The following is an 18,459-nucleotide window of genomic DNA, read 5'->3' as shown; positions in this document are numbered from 1 at the left end:
TCAGTCCCTGCCCTTGCTCAGTGGGTTGACGATCCGGCGTTGCCGTGAGCTGTGGTGTAGGTTGCAGACGCGGCTCGGATCCCGCGTTGCTGTGGCTCTGGCGTAGGCTGGTGGCTACAGCTCCGATTCGACCCCTAGCCTGGGAACCTCCATATGCTGCAGGGGCGGCCCAAGAAATAGCAAAAAGACAAAAAAAAAAAAAAAAAAAAAAAAAAGACAAAATCAAATCCAGGCTCCTATCCTACATTTAATATTATGTCTCCTTAGTCTCCTCCATTCCATGGCAGTTCCTCAGATTTTTCTTGTCTTTTGTGACCTACCTGCTTATGGTCAGTTAGTTTGTAAATAGTCCTTAGTTTGGTTTTATTTGCTGTCTCCCTTGATTAGACTGAGGTTATTATGCATTATTTGGAAGAATGCCACAGAGATGATATATCCTTCTTATTGCATCATATCAGGGATTATATGATGCTGAAAAGTATTACTAGAGGATGTTTACCCAACCAATTGGTCAAAGTGTGTCTGCTAGGATTCTTCATAGTAAAATCACTATTTCTCCCTTTATAATAACTAAATATTGTGAGGGAGATACTTTGAGACCATACTTGATTGAATAGTGTCCTCTCAAAATTCACATCTATCCGCAATTTCAGAATGTGGCCTTATTTGGAAATAGGGTCTTTAGAGATAGAATCAAGTTAAAATGAAGTCATATTGGACTAGGGTAAAACCTAGTCTAAGGAATAATGTCCTTAGAAGAGGGAAATTGTTTGTTCATTTGTTTTTTGTCTTTTTGAGGGCCGCACCTGCAGCATATGGAGGTTCCCAGGCTAAGGGTCTAATAGGAGCTGTACCCACGAGCCTACGCCACAACCATAGCAATGTCAGATCCAAGCTCACAGCAATGCCAGATCCTTAACCCACTGAGCGAGGCCAGGGAACGAACCTGCAACCTCGTGGTTCCTAGTCAGATTCGTTTCTACTGTGCCACAACGGGAACTCCGAGAAGAGGGAAATTTGGACATAGAGTTATATAGGGAGAACACCATGTGAAGACTGAGGAGGCAGAGATTGCAACGATACATTTAGAAGTCAAGGAATGACAAGAATTGCTAGAAGCTAGAAAAGTGGCACGGAACGACATTGTCCTTCAAAGCCTCGAGGAGGAACCAACCTGCCAACACCTTGATCTCAGGCTTCCAGCCTCCAGGATTGAGAGAGAATAGACTTCTGGTTTTTTTTTGTTTTTGTTTTTGTTTTTTTTTTGTCGTTTGCCTTTTGTTGTTGTTGTTTTTGTTATTGCTATTTCTTGGGCCGCCCCTGCGGCATATGGAGGTTCCCAGGCTAGGGGTCGAATCGGAGCTGTAGCCACCAGCCTACGCCAGAGCCACAGCAACGCGGGATCCGAGCCGCGTCTGCAACCTACACCACAGCTCACGGCAACGCTGGATCGTTAACCCACTGAGCAAGGGCAGGGACCGAACCCGCAACCTCATGGTTCCTAGTTGGATTCGTTAACCACTGCGCCACGACAGGAACTCCAACTTCTGTTGTTTTAAGTCATCTACCTTGTGGCTACTTGTTATGGCAACTTGAGGAAAGTAATACAGACTATGCAAAAATCCTTCTGCTTGAACATTATTTTTAAATCTTTGCGTGTGTTTTAAATATCCTTTGTTTTTTTTTTCTTTCCTTTGTTCTGCTTAAACTTCAGTCTGCTAATTTTTGCACGCATTCGTGGATCTTGCTAAATCACTTTTTGTCTCATAGATATGCAGTTTTTTCCACATAGAATTATTCTTGGGCCACTAAGATTTACTGGTAATGCAGCATTTTCTAAGAGTGTTACATTGTTGTCTCCAGGATTTTCTTCTGAGCTGCCAAAAAACACTGTGGTAGGCAGAATTTTAAGGTGACACTAAGATTCCCATCACCTGGTATACTTGCCTTGTATAATTCCTTCCTCTTGAGCATAAGCTGGGCTTGCACATATTAGAGGATATCACTTATATCTCCTTTATGGCAAGAGGGATCACTGCAGATGTAATAAAGATATCCAATCAGTTGGGTTAATCAAGAGGGAACTTAGTGTGTTTCTGTGTGAGCTCTTAAAAGGGAGTTTAGGGGTTGTGGGGTGGCATGGCGCAAACGAATCCAACTAGGAAACATGAGGTTGCGGGTTCAATCTCTGGCCTCACTCAGTGGGTTAAGGATCTGGCGTTGCAGTGAGCTGTGGTGTAGGTTGTGAGTTTGGCTCGGATCTGGTGTTGCTGTGGTATAGGCTGGCAGCTGTAGCTCCGATTTGACCCCTAGCCTGGGAACCTCCATATGCCATAGGTGTGGCCCTAAAAAGACAAAAGAGGAGTTCCCGTCGTGGCTCAGTGGTTAATAAATCCGACTAGGAACCATGAGGTCTCAGCTTCGATCCCTGCCTTGCTCAGTGGGTTAAGGATCTGGTGTTGCTGTGAGCTGTGGGGTAGGTTGTGGACCTGACTTGGATCCCTCATTGCTGTGGCTCTGGTGTAGGCCGGCGGCTGCAGTTCCAATTAGACCCCTAAACTGGGAACCTCCATATGCCATGGGAGTGGCCCTAGAAAAGGCAAAAAGACAAAAAAAAAAAAATAGATAAAATTGTTAAAAAAAAAAAAAGGGAGGCTAGAGATGAGACAAGGTAAGTCAGAGAGATGATCTCCTATTGGCCTTGAAGGCCTCTTAGTTTTACATCTGCAGGGAAATAAATTTTGCCAACCGTGTGAGGTTGGGAGAATGTCCAGACCCTCGGATGAGATGCTACCCTCAGCTGACACCTTGTTTTCAGTCTTATGAGAGCCTGACAACACAGATGAGCCCTGCATGGACTTCTGACTTACAGAATTTAAGATAATAAATGGATGCTTTCTTTTTTTTTTTTTTTTTTTTTTTTTGTCTTTTTGCCTTGTCTAGGGCCGCTCCTGCGGCATATGCAGGTTCCCAGGCTAGGGGTCTAATTGGAGCTGTAGCCACCAGCCTACACCAGAGCCACAGAAATGCAGGATCCGAGCCGTGTCTGCAACCTACACCACAGCTCACGGCAATGCCGAATCCTCAACCCACTGAGCAAGGGCAGGGATTGAACCGCAACCTCATGGTTCCTAGTCGGATTCGTTAACCACTGAGCCACAACAGGAACTCCAAAATGGGTGCTGCTTTAAACTGCTATATTTGTGGTGATTTGTTACATAGTAAGATAAAGCTAATACAGTCATACTCCAAGTTCTTATGCTGGCACTCCTGATTTTATGTGTTAATGTAAAGGTCACCAAAAAAACAGCTAAACCCCCATTCTTTTCTCTAATAGTTCTTATTTTATTTTGCTTTTTAGGGCTGCACCAGTGGCACATGGGAGTTCCTAGGCTATGGGTCCAATTGGAACTACAGCTGCCGGCCTACCCCACAGCCACAGCAACATCAGATCTGAGCAGAGTCTGTGACCTACACCACAGCTCACAGCAATGCTGGATCCTTAACCCACTGAGGGCGGCCAGGGATTGAACCCACAACCTCGTGGTTCCTAATCAGATTCATCGTTGCTGTGCCACGACAGAAACTCCCCAGTCCTTAGTTTTTTAACTGAAATATCAAGACCTTGTCTTTGTCTAGTCACACACCAGGAACGCAAACCAGTTGTGCTTATGCTTAGAATGAGCCAGACCAGGAGTTCCCATTGTGGCTCAGGGAAAACGAATCTGACTAGTATTCTTGAGGATGTATTGATCCCTGGCCTTGCTCAGTGGGTTAAGGATCCAGAGCTGCAGTGAGCTGTGGTGTAGGTTGCAGATGTGGCTCCGGCTCCGATCCCGTGTTCCTACAGCTCTGGTGTAGGCTGGCAGCTGTAGCTCTGATTCAATCCCTAGCCTGGGAACTTCCATGTGCCATGGGTGTGGCTCTAAAAAACAAACAAACAAAAAACCCCCCAAAAGCCAGATCACAATCCCTACATGTGTTAAGTCATACCCCCAACTTCAAAGACAAAATGTGAAATAAAAACGAACTTTAGGATCAGTGACATACAGAAATCCATTTCTAGGAGGTTAGATGAAATAATGAGTGAATTGTAATTCACGGAAGCTCTGAAGGTTCCACCTCCTATTAGCATTCTTGGAGAGTGGCAAAAGAAAAAGCATTATTTGCTTTCCACTATTTTAGTGGATAATAGTCTTTAATTTGGGAGTTCCCATCGTGACTCAGTGGTTAACGAATCTGACTAGGGATCATGAGGTTTCAGGTTCGATCCCTGGCCTCACTCAGTGGGTTAAGGATCCAGCATTGCTGTGAGCTGTGGTGTAGGTTACAGACATGGCTCGAATCCCGTGTTGCTGTGGCTCTGGCATAGGCCAGCAGCTACAGCTCCTATTAGACCCCTAGCCTGGGAACCTCCATGTGCTGCGGGTGCAGCCCTAAAAAAGACAAAAAATACCCCACAAAAAACAAAACTCTTTAATTCACTCTGAAAACTGCCATAAGACAACTGCAAGTGAAATAACTGCAGAATATGAAATACAACTGCTTACAGTGAAATGTGTCTAATACAACACATTACAGTGAAATGTGTCAATGAGGCAGGTGAAGGGAGAATTAAAAATTAGAAGTCAGGGAGTTTCCAAAGTGGCACAATAGGTTAAGAATTCAACTGTAGTGGCTCGGGTCACTGCGGAGGTGAGGATTTGATCCCTGGCCCGGCATAGTGGGTTAAAGAATAAAGCATTGTTGCAGCTGCTGCACAGCTCACATCTGTGGCTGGGATTCAATCCCTGGCCTGGGAACTTTTATATGCTGTGAGTGTGGCCATAAAAAATAAAATAAAATTAGAAGTCAGATACTAGCAAAGGATTTTTTAAAATGTATAATTTATTATTTTATATGTATGCATCCCTTAACAATCTATTGTAGTCACATGAGATCTTGTACATCAATGAAAATTAATGACAATTATACAACAAAATGAATCTTAGAAACATAATGAAGAGTGAAAAAAATCAAGTCACCATAGACCACTATACAGTCTGATACCATTTTCATAGAGCTCAAAAAAAAAAAAAAAAAACCCTAAAAAAATGCTACTTTAGGGTTACAGACATATTTTCAGGTCTTTTTAAAAAACTATTAAAAAGAGGAAGCAGGGGGTAGGGAGAGTGAGGAGAGGAGCTCGAACAAATGCAGTGTGTGGGTAATGTTTAATTCTTAAATTAGGTGATGAATTATTGTCATGCTGGATAATTTGCTTGTCACATTTATCCTTTTTTTTTTTTTTTTTTTTTTTTTTTTTTTTTTGGTCTGGCCACACCTGAAAGCATGTGTAAGTTCTCTGGCTGAGGATTGAAGCAGTGCCACGGCAGTAACCCAAGCTGCTGCCACAAAAGAATTCCACATTTATCCTTTTATAAATGTCAAAAGTTACATTAAAATATACGTACAAATTTACGCATAAAGTGTTGGCAAAATTTATATTTGCATGGTTGTTTTTTAAATTATGTTTATCAGAATTCTTAATTATAGGTGATTCAGGTTAATTTTAACAAAAACTGATTTTATTAAAAGCTAGTAATTCTCAGGATCTCTGAACAGCCAGAAAACCACAATGTAAATGCTATGCAGGCTCTAATCACTTCAGGTAACTGCTTCAGTGAAGATCCCACTGTGTCCACTGTTGGGCAGAAACACTGCAGCTTACACTATTGACTCTGATGACACTGGAAACTGAAAGTTATCAGTAAAGCCACTTGTGCTGCTCTTCTGTAGAGCTGGATGTAGTAGCCAGTGTACACCACTGCCTTTACTCAAAAGAATTCTGCATAGTTCCCTGCTTCTTTGTATCACTAACTTTTAGGACAAAGAGGTACTTTTTCTGGCTGCAAAGAGGCTGGGAAAACAAATATCTGACACTTTCAAATTTTTTAGGAAGGAGGGAGATTCTGCCTCATTAGGTAAGGGATTCCTTAAATACAGAGGTTAGGATAATGGGCAGCAAAAAAAGAAATGATGGATGTTTTCCTCAAGCCCATTTTTTGGCCACTCAATATCTACATGGTCCTTCAGCTAACACTTAACACTTGTTAAGAACTATTCAATATAAGAAGACTTGTGTGAGGGAGTTCCCATCGTGGTGCAGAGGAAATGAATCTGACTAGGAATCATGAGGTTGCAGGTTTGATCCCTGGCCTTGCTCAGTGGGTTAAGGATCCAGCGTTGCCGTGAGCTGTGGTGTAGATTGCAGATGCGGCTCAGATATGGCATTGCTGTGGCTGTGATGTAGGCTGGCAGCTACAGCTCTGGCAGACCCCAAGCCTGGGAACCTCCACATGCCGTGGGTGTGGCCCTAAAAAAGACAAAAAAAAAAAAAAAAAAAAAGACGTGTCAGATATTATTAGTTGCTTTCTCAATACTCTTTCCTCTTCGGTATTAGAAGAGTGATTTTATTTGGTGCAGCTATGTACTCAGCCTCCTTTACTGCTAGAAGTGACCATTCAATAGGTCAGGCAAACAAGATAAGGGGAAATCTGCCTGAGTCACATAAAAAACAATACATGCGGCTGGCATTCCCCCCCTTTTTTTCCTGCCTGGAACACGGATATGACATCTGGCACAGCAGCAACCTTCTTGCAGCCAGAAAATCATGAAGGATGAAAAACAACATGGTAAGAAGGCAGATCTGAAAGCCAGAACCACACCCTTTCCTGTATGTAGTAAGGACCACTGATTAAGCATTGTTCTTTCAGTTGCACATACACGCATACTTTTAGCTGAACCATTCTAGAAAACAGATGACAACTATGTCTTATTAGTTAAGACTATTAAATTTGATATTTTCTAATATATGGGCTGTGGTATTTCTTTTGCACTACTAATAAAAAAATTTTAAAGATTAATCAAGAACCACTTGAACTCTCTGAACAGTACTTGGCACAAAGGAATCTCAGCTTAATGGTTAAGAATATGTTTAAAAGACTGGGTGTGAATTTTGGTTTCAGTTTGGAAAAATAACCTCCTTGTGTCTGGGTATATGAAGGTATGGTTGAAATGAAGATTATATAATAACTAAAAGCACCAAGCTTTCTAGTTCTCCTACCCTTTTTTTTTTTTTTTCTCTGTTGGATTCTCAAGTTGTAAATAGACCCTACTCTGTACTCTATGCATCCTTATACTGGAGTTATCACATTATTTGCCTCCTCTACCAGAAGATTTTTCTTTGAAAACACTGTCAATGTCTACCTCTCCTTTATGAAATTCCTAACTCAAACTAGTGTCTTTAGAAGTTACCTGGGATGATTATTAAAACACAAGTTCTGGAGTTCCTGTCGTGGCGCAGTGGTTAACAAATCTGACTAGGAACCATAAGGTAGCGGGTTCAATCCCTGGCCTTGCTCAGTGGGTTAAGGATCCGGCATTGCCATGAGCTGTGGTGTAGGTCACAGACGTGGCTCGGATCCCACGTTGCTGTGGCTCTGGCATAGGTCAGTGGCTACAGCTCCAATTAGATCCCCTAGCCTGCAAACCTCCATATGCGGGAGCGGCCCTAGAAAAGGCAAAAAAAAAAACCCAAAAGCAAAAACCACAAGTTTCTAGATTCCATCCTCAAACTTCGATTTCAGTAGGTCAGTAAACCACATTTTGAGGAATACTGCAATACTTCCAAAATGTTTTAATTTTGTAATTTGACTTGTAATCATATAATTTATGATTTCTAACCATAATAACCATGAGGAAATCTCTAAAAGATTGTTCAGAAACAATTACTTGTAGTTTTACTGTTGGATACACTGTGCTAATTACAAAATATTTATGACAATCCCTGTCTACCTGACAGGTTGCTTTTTAGGTGAAAAATAAACCTTTGCACTTTCTAATAATTAGACTCATTATGGAGTAAAACTAGCTGATAGTCTCAAAATTAGACTTTTATTAAAAAGTTAAGTTTTAATTAAAATTTTGCAAATCAGTGAAGTTCCATCATCCACTGCAAAAGAAACTTTAATACCCACTCAAACCAAAGTCAAGAACATTCCTTCCCCACTTCAATCTTCTAACTACACACTATTTTCATAGTAACACCAGCTAGAATTTATATTATATAGGGTGCTAAGAGCTCTTGAGACTCATGCTTCGAGCTTTTGATTTGCCAGGGGGAAAAGTTAACATATAGATTTATTCTGATATCTGAGATGGAAAGAACTTTACAAACAACTCTAAAGGAATATAAAGGAGATAAAAGGACACTATGCTATACTTTCATAGGCCATCTGATCACATTATCATTTTCGCCAAAAACTGGCCATGGCAGCTGACAAATGTTACAGGGTACATGCCTCCTGAATGGAACTGGGGTACATACAGTGGCACTTAGGGCATATATGTCAAGGCAAATGGCTAGACTGAAAGTTTATATACTCTTAGGAAATTTTTCAAATTCTCTACAGGACTTTGAATACAAAGTTGACAAATTCTAAAATGACTTAGACTGATTCATTACAGCCTACCACTGTCGACATAGGCCATTAATATTACTGGAATCAGATGTATTTAGGATATCTTGGAGAAATTTTGTTTTAATTGGAGTTAACTTTTATGACAGTACAAAGGAAAGTTTACATCACATAAAGCACTAACCAAAAACTGTCTCTCCCAAGCAGTATAGTGCTTAGTGTTACAGGAAAATATTGACAAATTTATCATTCATTATTTCAATTATTTTTGGGCAAACCTAAATCGGTAGTATTACATGAAATGATTTGTAAACTGAGTATTACATGAAATGATTTGTAAAATGAGTTAAACCGAGATGGGAGAATGAACTGATGGGTGACCCTAGCTGATCAATTAGCATCTGAATCTCAACACTGCTTTGTTGTTCACACAACACTATGAATATAATAACTCATTAGGTGAGAAAACTTTGTTTCCATGTGAAAAATGGATCTAAAAAGATGACAGGACTACTAATACTAGTAATGAATAACATCCAAATAAGTGATGGTTCTTAATTATAAAATAGAAGGTACATATAAACTGAACTGTAGAATGTAGTACCTAAGAACTATGATGTGAATAAACCTATTATATGTTCTTCACACTGGGTAACTACCCAAGTTAAAGATTTCCTGGTAGGACAAAATTAAAAAATTGACTCCTAACATCTAATAGAATAAATAAAACATACTTATAGCATCTGAACTAAGAGCACACGTATGCGTACACACATACACAGGACAAATTTCTCAGCATTCTTTGAACAATACAATGGTTATACCACCACTAGAAAAAAATAGTTGACTGATTTTCAAGTATGTTTCCTGGATACTAGCAATAGGTTCTTTCAAATTAAAAGACACCAGGCCATAAAATGGCAGCTCTTAGCACCAGAGAGACCTAAAACTTCATAAAAGGTGAATGAATGACATTACAAATCAGAAAATTTGGCAATCTACTTCTCTGGAATTGTATTACTCTTCTCAAATGGAAAAAAAAAATCCAGGTTTATGCCAAATAGATTTATAAAGCTAATCTCTTAAATTTTTTTTTTCTTTTTAGGGCTATACCTGTGGCATATGGAAGTTCACAGGCTAGGAGTCAAAATGGACTGTAGCTTCTGGCCTAAACCACAGTCACAGGAACCCCAGATCCAAGCCACATCTGTGGCCTACACCACAGCTAATGGCAAAGCCGGATCCTTAACCCACTGAGTGAGGCCAGGGATCGAATCTGCATCCTTATGGATACTAGTTGGGTTCTTAACCCGCTGAGCCATGATGGGAACTCTCTCTTTAAATTTTTTAGAATTGTAATTTATAAGCCTATATAGAATAAAAGCACTGGCTTTTAACAAAATGCTCTAAGTTTCAGAGATATGAAAGAACAAAAATGAACTGAAAACACAGTTTATATAAATTGAGGTCCCAGATATGAAAATTAATAGTCTCTTAGAGAAAGGAATGGTGAAACTCAGTGTGTTTCACCCAAAAACTGTTCTGTGGACAGAACTTTTGACTGTGAATTCTAAAATGCCACTTGATACATTTAATCAACATTAAATCAAGTCTGAGGCAAGACACTAAATGGACAACACTAGAATAGAGAGATAATAACTTCTTTCCTTAATAAACAATCTCCAGCTGTCATTCAGAAGCTGAATTATTTGATGGCTTGGGAAGTAGTGTCCATTGAATTGTCCTTCCTGACCTGAAGAGACTCACTGCTGATGGACAGTAACTCTCGAAGTTCCTTATTTTCAAGCTGGAAAAAAAAAGTACATTGTTAATGTCAGGTATTTTGACTGTCAAACTGTTATCAGAACACATTGTTTTGGCCCTGAAACAGAAAGCATATTGTTATTTTTTTTCCTTTTTTTTTTTTTTTTTTCCAGGCTGCACCCGTGGCATATGCAAGTTTCCAGGCTAGAGGTCAAGTGGGAGCTGCAGCTGCCGGCCTACGCCACAGCCACAGCAACGCTGGATCTGAGCCACGTCTATGACCTACACCACAGCTCATGGCAACACCGGATCCTTGACCCACTGAGTGAGGCCAGGGATTGAACCCGTGTCCTCATGGATATTAGTTGGGTTTGTTTCTGCTGTGCCACAACAGGACTCCAGAAAGCATATTGTTTTAAATATTTTAAAAGTTTCGAGGAAACAAAAGAACTGAGAATTTCCTAAAATACTATTTTTTAAAATTCATTTAAGAATTTGAGTAAGTTCTATATGCCATGTGTTAGGACTACAAGGAAAAAACAAGGTCCCTCTCCACTTCAGGAACTGACTGGTTGTCAAACTCTTCATAGTTCCCACAAGTTTTACTTTTGTTTCTTTTATCTCTTCAATTCCTAACAACACTTTCATTCTGCTCAATTTTCTCTCCTAGATGTCCGACAGTTTTGGAGAAAGGAAGGAAATGCGGAGCAGAATTATCGGGCACATAGCAAGGTACTGCATGGACATCCTGCATACATCATCTCATACAACACAGAGGGTAGGTACCATTGCCTATGTCTGTGTTCTCTTTGAGATGAGGACACTGTGGCTTACAGAAGTCCCAAAACTTGTTCAAACTCAGATGTCATATTGCTGGGGCCTCAATCCAATACCCATGTTTGTCAGCATTAAAAGTATTAAGTAGGAGTTCTGTTGTGGCACAGCGGAAATGAATCCGACTAGGAACCATGAGGTTGCAGTTCGATCCCTGGCCTCGCTCAGTGGATTAAGGATCCAGCATTGCCGTGAGCTGTGGTGTAGGGCGCAGATGCAGCTCGGATCTGGTGTAGGCAGGCAGCTGTAGCTCTGATTTGACCCCTAGCCTGGGAACTTCCATATGCCTAAAAAGCAAAAAAAGAAAAAGAAAAACAAAAAGTATTAAGTAAAATGTGTCACACATTTCCTTAGGCCTGTTTCCATAACTAAGATAAATTAGGGATGTAGACAAGGTCATTCTATCATTTTAACTAACTCCTAGTTCCTACTTGGGACCTTGTCACTCCCTTTGATTTTCAGATAGGGCCGCTTGCACTCTTCACCCTTATTCTCTCAGCAGGAAATTCTAAGTAAACCACAGCATTTTCAGGTTTCACTAAGGGTTAGAGCCCATGCTCATTAACACTTTTGCCATACAAAGTGCTTCCCTCAATACCCTGTGTCTCTCTTTTAGCATTTATATACCATTTTGTACCAAAACAAGTACTAGTACAATTCCTTTCATCAGGTTCTGAGCAGGGACCCTATCTTTTTCTTGCTCATATTCGTCAAAGGTCCATGACAGCACCCTGTAATAAGGAACATTTAAGTCATCTATTACAACATTGTTGCTTAACCATTTTACGGGAACACTAACATCCCAGGCTCTTCTTTGTAAATTATTCCCATCTTAATCAAAATATTAGACATTATCTATTTGAAATCTTTTTGCAGCAGATGAGGGATTTTTTGCTTACATGTAATCTGTCCCTTGTCCTCTCTCTGCCCTCCTGATGTGACATCTCAATTTCTAGCCAATACATACTTGGCATCTTCAGTTTGCTGCTGATTACATTTCCTTTCATGAAAAGGGTAAGGAAGATGTGCTTTTTTTTTTTTTTTTTTATGGCTACACCCATGGCATATGGAAGTTCCCAGGCTAGGGGTCGAATCGGGGCTACAGCTGCCAGCTTACACCACAGCCACAGCCACACAGAATCTGAGCCATGCCTGGGACCTACATCACAGCTCACAGCAATGCTGGAACCTTAACCCACTGAGCGAGGCCACATCCTTATGGATACTAGTCAGACTCATTTCCGCTGTGCTACAATGGGAACTCCCAGGAGATGTGCTTTAATTTTAAATCAGAGCACAGAGAAAACATCAATACACTGCAGTGATAGGACAGTGAAGACATACCTTCCAGACTCTAAAAACTCCCTAAATTATTGTGAACCTGGAGTTCCCGCTGGGGTGAAGAAGGTTAAAAATCCAACTTTAGCAGTCTGAGTTGCTGTGGAGGCATGTGTTTGATCCCTGGCCTGGTATGGTGGGTTAAAGGATCTGGAATTGCTGCAGCTGTGGTATAGGTTGGAGCTGGGGCTCAGATTCAGTCCCTGGCTTGGGAACTTCCATATGCCACAGGTGCTTCCATTAAAAAACACACACAGGAGTTCCCGTCGTGGCGCAGTGGTTAACAAATCCGACTAGGAACCATGAGACTGCAGGTTCGATCCCTGGCCTTGCTCAGTGGGTTAATGATCCGGCATTGCCGTGAGCTGTGGTGTAGGTTGCAGACGCAGCTCGGATCCCACACTGCTGTGGCTGTGAGGTAGGTCATTGGCTACAGCTCTGATTAGACCTCTAGCCTGGGAACCTCTAGGAAGCGGCCCTAGAAAAGGCAAAAAGACACACACACACACACACAAAAACAACACACACACAAATCTCCAACAACCCAAACCCCCACCAAACAATAACAACAAAAAATATTGTGAACCTAAAATAGCAACAATTTTACCTCTAATTGTGCTAGTTTTTCCTGAATCTTACAAAATTGGTCATCATCCATCTGAACTGCTTTCCTCATCACTTCTCCCATTTCACAGATTCTGTCAATCTGACTCTCAATTTCCTGTGATGATATTAAAAAAAAAAAGGTGGAAAAGTCATCTTTTTTTACAGATAGGAAGTTCATGAGAACATGTGCACTATGATGTTAAAAGTTCACTTAATCTATGTTACAGAGCTTACACAGAAGTTTCACTATAATCTCAGTCCTCAGAGATAAAGCCACAATAAAGTTACCTTGTGATATTCACAGGTAATTTGTTTCCAGAAAATCGATTCTGGTCTAAACACTCATTGCATGTTGGAGAGTATCTCTAAATGGCTATTTAACTTAAATTCAAATATTTTTATTGGCACCAAACTTACCACATTCCAAGGTATCTTATTGTATCTTTGGTCACATCTCTTAGCAAGTTTTGTTTTGCTTTGTTTTTGGCTTTTTAGGCTTGCACCCACGGCATATGGAAATTCCCAGGCTAGGGGTCCAATCGGAGCTTCAGCTGCCAAGCTACACCAGAGCCACAGCAATGCCGAGTGAGGCCAAGGATCGAACCCACATCCTCATGAATCCTAGTTGAGTTTGTTAACCCCTAAGCCACAAAGGGAACTCCCAGCAAGTTTTTAATATAAACTAAATTCTGTCTCCTTCAAGGTTCAAGTTTTTGCTTCTGGATTACAGATTATTATTTTGTCCAGATGAAAGCCATTTGCATATTTAAAATACCTATTTTCAGAGTTCCCGTTGTGGCTCAGTGATTAACGAATCTGACTAGGAACCATGAGGATGAGGGTTCGATCCCTGGCCTTGCTCAGTGGGGTAAGGATTTGGCATTGCCCTGAGCTGTGGTGTAGGTCGCAGATGCAGCTTGGATCCCGTGTTGCTGTGGCTCTGGTGTAGGCTGGTGGCTACAGCTCCAATTCAACCCCTAGCCTGGGAACCTCCATATGCCACAGGAGCAGCTCTAAAAAAGGCAAAAAGACAAACAAACAAACAAAAAAACAACCCCCCCAAAACACCCATTTCCTCTGAGTTTTTTAACTAAAGTCAGTAAAATGTTTTCAGTGGAATCTAAGATGAAACTTATCTTCCAGAAATTCCACTGCAGCAAAGAGTGAGATATAGTAATACATACTATATCATGTATTAAATGATATAGTACATGTGAATATACAATGAGAACTGTGAAACACTCCACAAACTTATGAGCAAGTACTGTGTAAATCAACTATAACAGAAAAAATGAAAATGTTAAGAAAACAGAATAATTACTGGGTCTCCCAAATTAAATCATAAGTAACTAAAGTATAGATACTGATGTTGTATAGTTTACAGACTGCCTGCTATGTGCCAGGTACCATGTTAGAGATAATAGATGGAATTCAAGCTCCTTACAACCAAAGAGCTTAAAGTCTAGTGAAATATACAATAATAACCACTCAAGTATTTACTGAGCCCCTTCAACATTAACTGGCATTCTGTCTGGTAGAAGAACGAAGCATTCATTAACATCTTGAAACAAGATCTCAGTGAGGGAGGGAGGAACTTTGGAATTACTCAAATAAAAGGCCCTGAGCAGCTCTTTACCCACCTTTTTTTACTTTAAAAATTTTTTTTATTAAAGTACAGTTGATTAACAATGTTACCTTCCCCAGTCTTCTTATTCATATCTTTACAAAGATATACTAAAACCAACAGCAAATGTGATAAAACACAAAAGGAAAACAGCTTAGTTTTCTTCAAAAGTGAACACACAATCCAAAACAATTTCAAGATTTAAATGCAGTTCCCTTAAAATTTTTTCACAAAAGTTTCTTACTGCAGAGTGAGACTGGTGAGCTTTCAGGACTGGTTCAGCATCCACTGCTTTTTTAGCAACCATTAATTGTAACATCTGTTTCCGGTATTTGCTCATGATGAGTTCCAAAGCATCCTGGTGTTCCTCCAAGGAAACCCATAGCTCTATCAAAAAATAAAAAAACTTGGCAGTGATGTCTGAGAGATACCTCCTAAAGCCACACTCAAACAGTTGGAAGTTTATGGCATTCCATGGGATATTAGGAATCCAAAGTTGTAAATCAGTGTTGAAGTCCCCAAAACTTAACTATGTGAAAAATATCTGTCTAGGCAGAAGCAGCATCAACTGATAGAGTCATGGGATGTGGAATTGGAAGACATAAGTTTAAGTCCAGTTCTTTGAGTTATTAGCTTACTACTCTTAAAGCAAATCATTTAACCTCTATTTCTTATCTGCCTTGTAATAATAAATACCTGGCTTGTTTACTTCAAAATAAAGCTATGAGAATACAAGTGTATGGTATATGTAATTCCCTCTGAAAACTGATATACAAATAGCTATTCATACTACTACCATTAGCAATGTATTCATTAAGCCCAAGAATATACACCAGAGGATAAAACTTAGCTCTTCCGCCTTGCACAAGAACATAAAAAAACCCCTTTGATCTTAACTTTAATGTTTATTTCAATTATTTAAAAATTAAATTTTAAGCCCTTAAGGATATTAACGCCAGGAGTTCCTCTCCTGGCTGAGTGGTTAACAAATCCAACTAGGAACCATGAAGTTGCAGGTTCGATCCCTGGCCTTGCTCAGAGGGTTAAGGATCTGGTTGCCCTGAGCTGTGGTGTAGGTAGCAGACGTGGCTCAGATCTGGTATTGCTGTGGCTGTGATGTAGGCTGGCGGCTACAGCTCCAATTAGACCCCTAGCCTGGGAACCTCCATATGCCGTGGGTGCGGCCCTAGAAAAGACAAAAAGACACACACACAAAGCATATTAACTCCATCTGGGGACACCTAATAAGCCATGCAGTATTCAACTCTACTACACACCTTTCTGATGAGCTGCCTGTAAATAAAAAATCAGTTATATGACCTTGAAAAGGGAATGTAACACATTTTATTGCTACTGGGCCGGCACAGGACAACTTTCCCGTTAAAAGTACTGACTTGGACAATACAGCATGTGTATCTTTATGAATGGTTTGTCAGTTCTGCAAGAACTCTTTAAATATTACTGCATATGAGAAAATCATAACTACACAAAAAGGCCTGACTAACCTCTGTTTTCCTGCTGCAAGTCTCTAATCTGTGTATTCTCTTGGGAGAGCAGAATGTGAGGTTTGTATTTGGACATGTCCTTTATATCGGATGCATCCTCTTGATACTGGACAAACAGAGACATACTAATCGCGCCGTAAACAAGACAGCCGCAAATGCAACTGAAGACGCAGGAGGCAGTGTTCCAGGGTAACATTCTCATCCCCGACCCCGCAAAAAGGTTTCACCGCTGCCCTCGGGGACCAGGAATATATTCCAAGTCGCGTTCCCACTTTATCTCACCCTCCACCCCTAAAGTGCCCAGAACCCGAGGGCACGGACCCCTACCCTCTGCCTGACCTGGTCCGGAAGGGCTGTCCCCGCCTCCCGCATAGCGGCCACCCGCCGGTGCAGCGCCGCGGACTGGTCCACTAGCGACTCGGCCGCAGCATCGTGCTCCCGCAGCCTCTCCAGTAGCGTCTTAGCATCGGTCAGAATCTTCTCGATGGTGCAGCTCATAGCCTCCACAGGAACACAGCCCCAGCGCCGGTCAGCTGTAGGAACCTCTCAGATCCGTCCTGAGCCTGTCTCAGCGTTAGTGACGTCACTTCCGGGTACGTTTAAAGGCGCCTCGGTGATGGCCTATAGCGCTTGCGCAGTGGAGCCAGGTCAGCTGGTGACCCGCTTTAAGCCGCGGTTTCCCCGAAGCCTTTATATGTGCCCAGTGGCGGAGGCCTCCCCTTGCCTCGCCCTTGGCTTCCTGCAAGGCCTGATGGTCAAGTTGAGTTATGGCTGGGCTAGTCCAAGTTTCTCCTTTCCTTTGTGGTTTTGATTAATGTGTATTGTTATCGTCATTCTTTTAAAAATATTTTCTTTTTTTAAGCTGTGGTAAATTATGCATGAAATTTACCATCTTAACCATTTTTGAAGCATAGTTCAGTAGTATTAAGTGCATTCAAATTGTGCAGTTATCACCATCTATCTCCAGAACTCTTTTCATCTTGCAAAACTGGAACTCTGCAGTCAAATTTTTAACTTCCTATTCTGCCTTCCTCCTACCCCCTGGCAACTACTCTTCTATTTTCTGTCTATGGATTTGACTACTTTAGGTACCACTTATAAATGGAGTCATGTAAATCATAACTGTCATTTTCGTGACTGGTTTATTTCACTCAGCATAATGTCCTCAAGCTTCATGCATGTACAGCAGAATTTCCTTCCATTTAAGACTGAAAAATATTGGGAGTTCCTGTCGGGGCGCAGTGGTTAACGAATCCGATTAGGAACCATGAGGTTTCGGGTTTGATCCCTGGCCTTGCCTAGTGGGTTAAGGATCCGGTGTTCCTGTGAGCTGTGGTGTATGCCGCAGCCGTGGCTCAGATCCCGAGTTGCTGTGGCTCTGGCTAGGCCAGGGTCTCTCAGCCCTGATTAGACCCCTAGCCTGGGAACCTCCATATGCTGTGGGAGTGGCCCTAGAAAAGGCAAAAAGACAAAAAAAAAAAACAAAAAAAAAAGACAAAAATATTAACTGATATCTATATTTACATCTATATTTATGTACATATCATGTTTTGTTCATCCATTCACCCATTAATGGACCCTTGGGTTGTTTCCACCTTTTGGCTGTTGTGAATAATGCTGCTATGAACACATGTAATAAATACCCATTTGATTTTTTTATATGCAATGATTTTTATTTTTTTCATTATAGCTGGTTTACAGTGTTCTGTCAATTTTCTACTGTACAGCATGGTGACCCAGTTACACCTACACATATAGATTCTTTTTTCTCACATTATCATGCTCCATTGTAAGTGACTAGACATAGTTCCCAGTGCTACACGGCAGGATCTCACTGCTAATCCATTCCAAAGGCAATAGTCTGCATCTATTAACCCCAAGTTCCCAATCCATCCCAACTCCCTCCCCCTCCTCCTTGGCAACCACAAGTCTGTTCTCCAAATCCATGATTTTCTTTTCTGTGGAAAGGTTAGTTTGTGCCATATATTAGATTCCAGATATAAATGATATCATATGGTATTTGTCGTTCTCTTTCTGAGTTACTTCACTCAGTATGAGCCTCCCATTTGAGTCTTTCCTTTCAGTTCTTTTGAATGTATACCCAGAAGTGGAATTGCTGGGGGTATATGGTAGTTCTATTTAAAAATTTTTGAGGATTGACCATACTGTTTTTCATGGTGGCTGCACCATTTTACATTTTCACCAGCAGCGTGCTCCCTGTTCTTGTCATTGTTGTTGTTTTAATAGCCATCTTAATGTGTGTAAGAGGGAGTCATTATTTTCTGCTTATCTATTTTTTCAATTTTAATTCAGTTATTAATTGAAAACA

The 18,459-nt window shown here is 40.9% G+C and overlaps 1 protein-coding gene across 1 annotated transcript; it reads right to left on the bottom strand.

Annotated features, from left to right (window-relative positions):
- On the bottom strand, positions 5,275-16,720 carry SIKE1 (suppressor of IKBKE 1). The gene is made up of 5 exons (XM_001924186.5): positions 16,470-16,720; positions 16,131-16,236; positions 14,870-15,012; positions 13,003-13,116; positions 5,275-10,266 (listed from the first exon to the last, which is right to left on the bottom strand). The coding sequence occupies exons 1-5, from the start codon at positions 16,626-16,628 to the stop codon at positions 10,165-10,167; spliced, it is 624 nt and encodes a 207-aa protein (XP_001924221.1). The 5' UTR covers positions 16,629-16,720; the 3' UTR covers positions 5,275-10,164.

Source organism: Sus scrofa, chromosome 4, assembly GCF_000003025.6.
Source record: "Sus scrofa isolate TJ Tabasco breed Duroc chromosome 4, Sscrofa11.1, whole genome shotgun sequence".
NCBI lineage: Eukaryota > Metazoa > Chordata > Mammalia > Artiodactyla > Suidae > Sus > Sus scrofa.
Note: the sequence above shows the minus strand (reverse complement) of the source record. Positions and strands in the feature narration are given on the sequence as shown.

What these genes read in the sequence shown, in the direction of transcription:
- SIKE1 (XM_001924186.5), bottom strand. Translation starts at nt 16,628, where the DNA reads ATGAGCTGCACCATCGAGAAGATTCTGACCGATGCTAAGACGCTACTG. An exon ending in GGACAGCCCTTCCGGACCAG is followed by an intron (nt 16,237 to 16,469) that starts GTCAGGCAGAGG and finishes CTGTTTGTCCAG; the next exon opens with TATCAAGAGGATGCATCCGA. An exon ending in CTCACCAGTCTCACTCTGCA is followed by an intron (nt 13,117 to 14,869) that starts GTAAGAAACTTT and finishes ATATCATCACAG; the next exon opens with GAAATTGAGAGTCAGATTGA.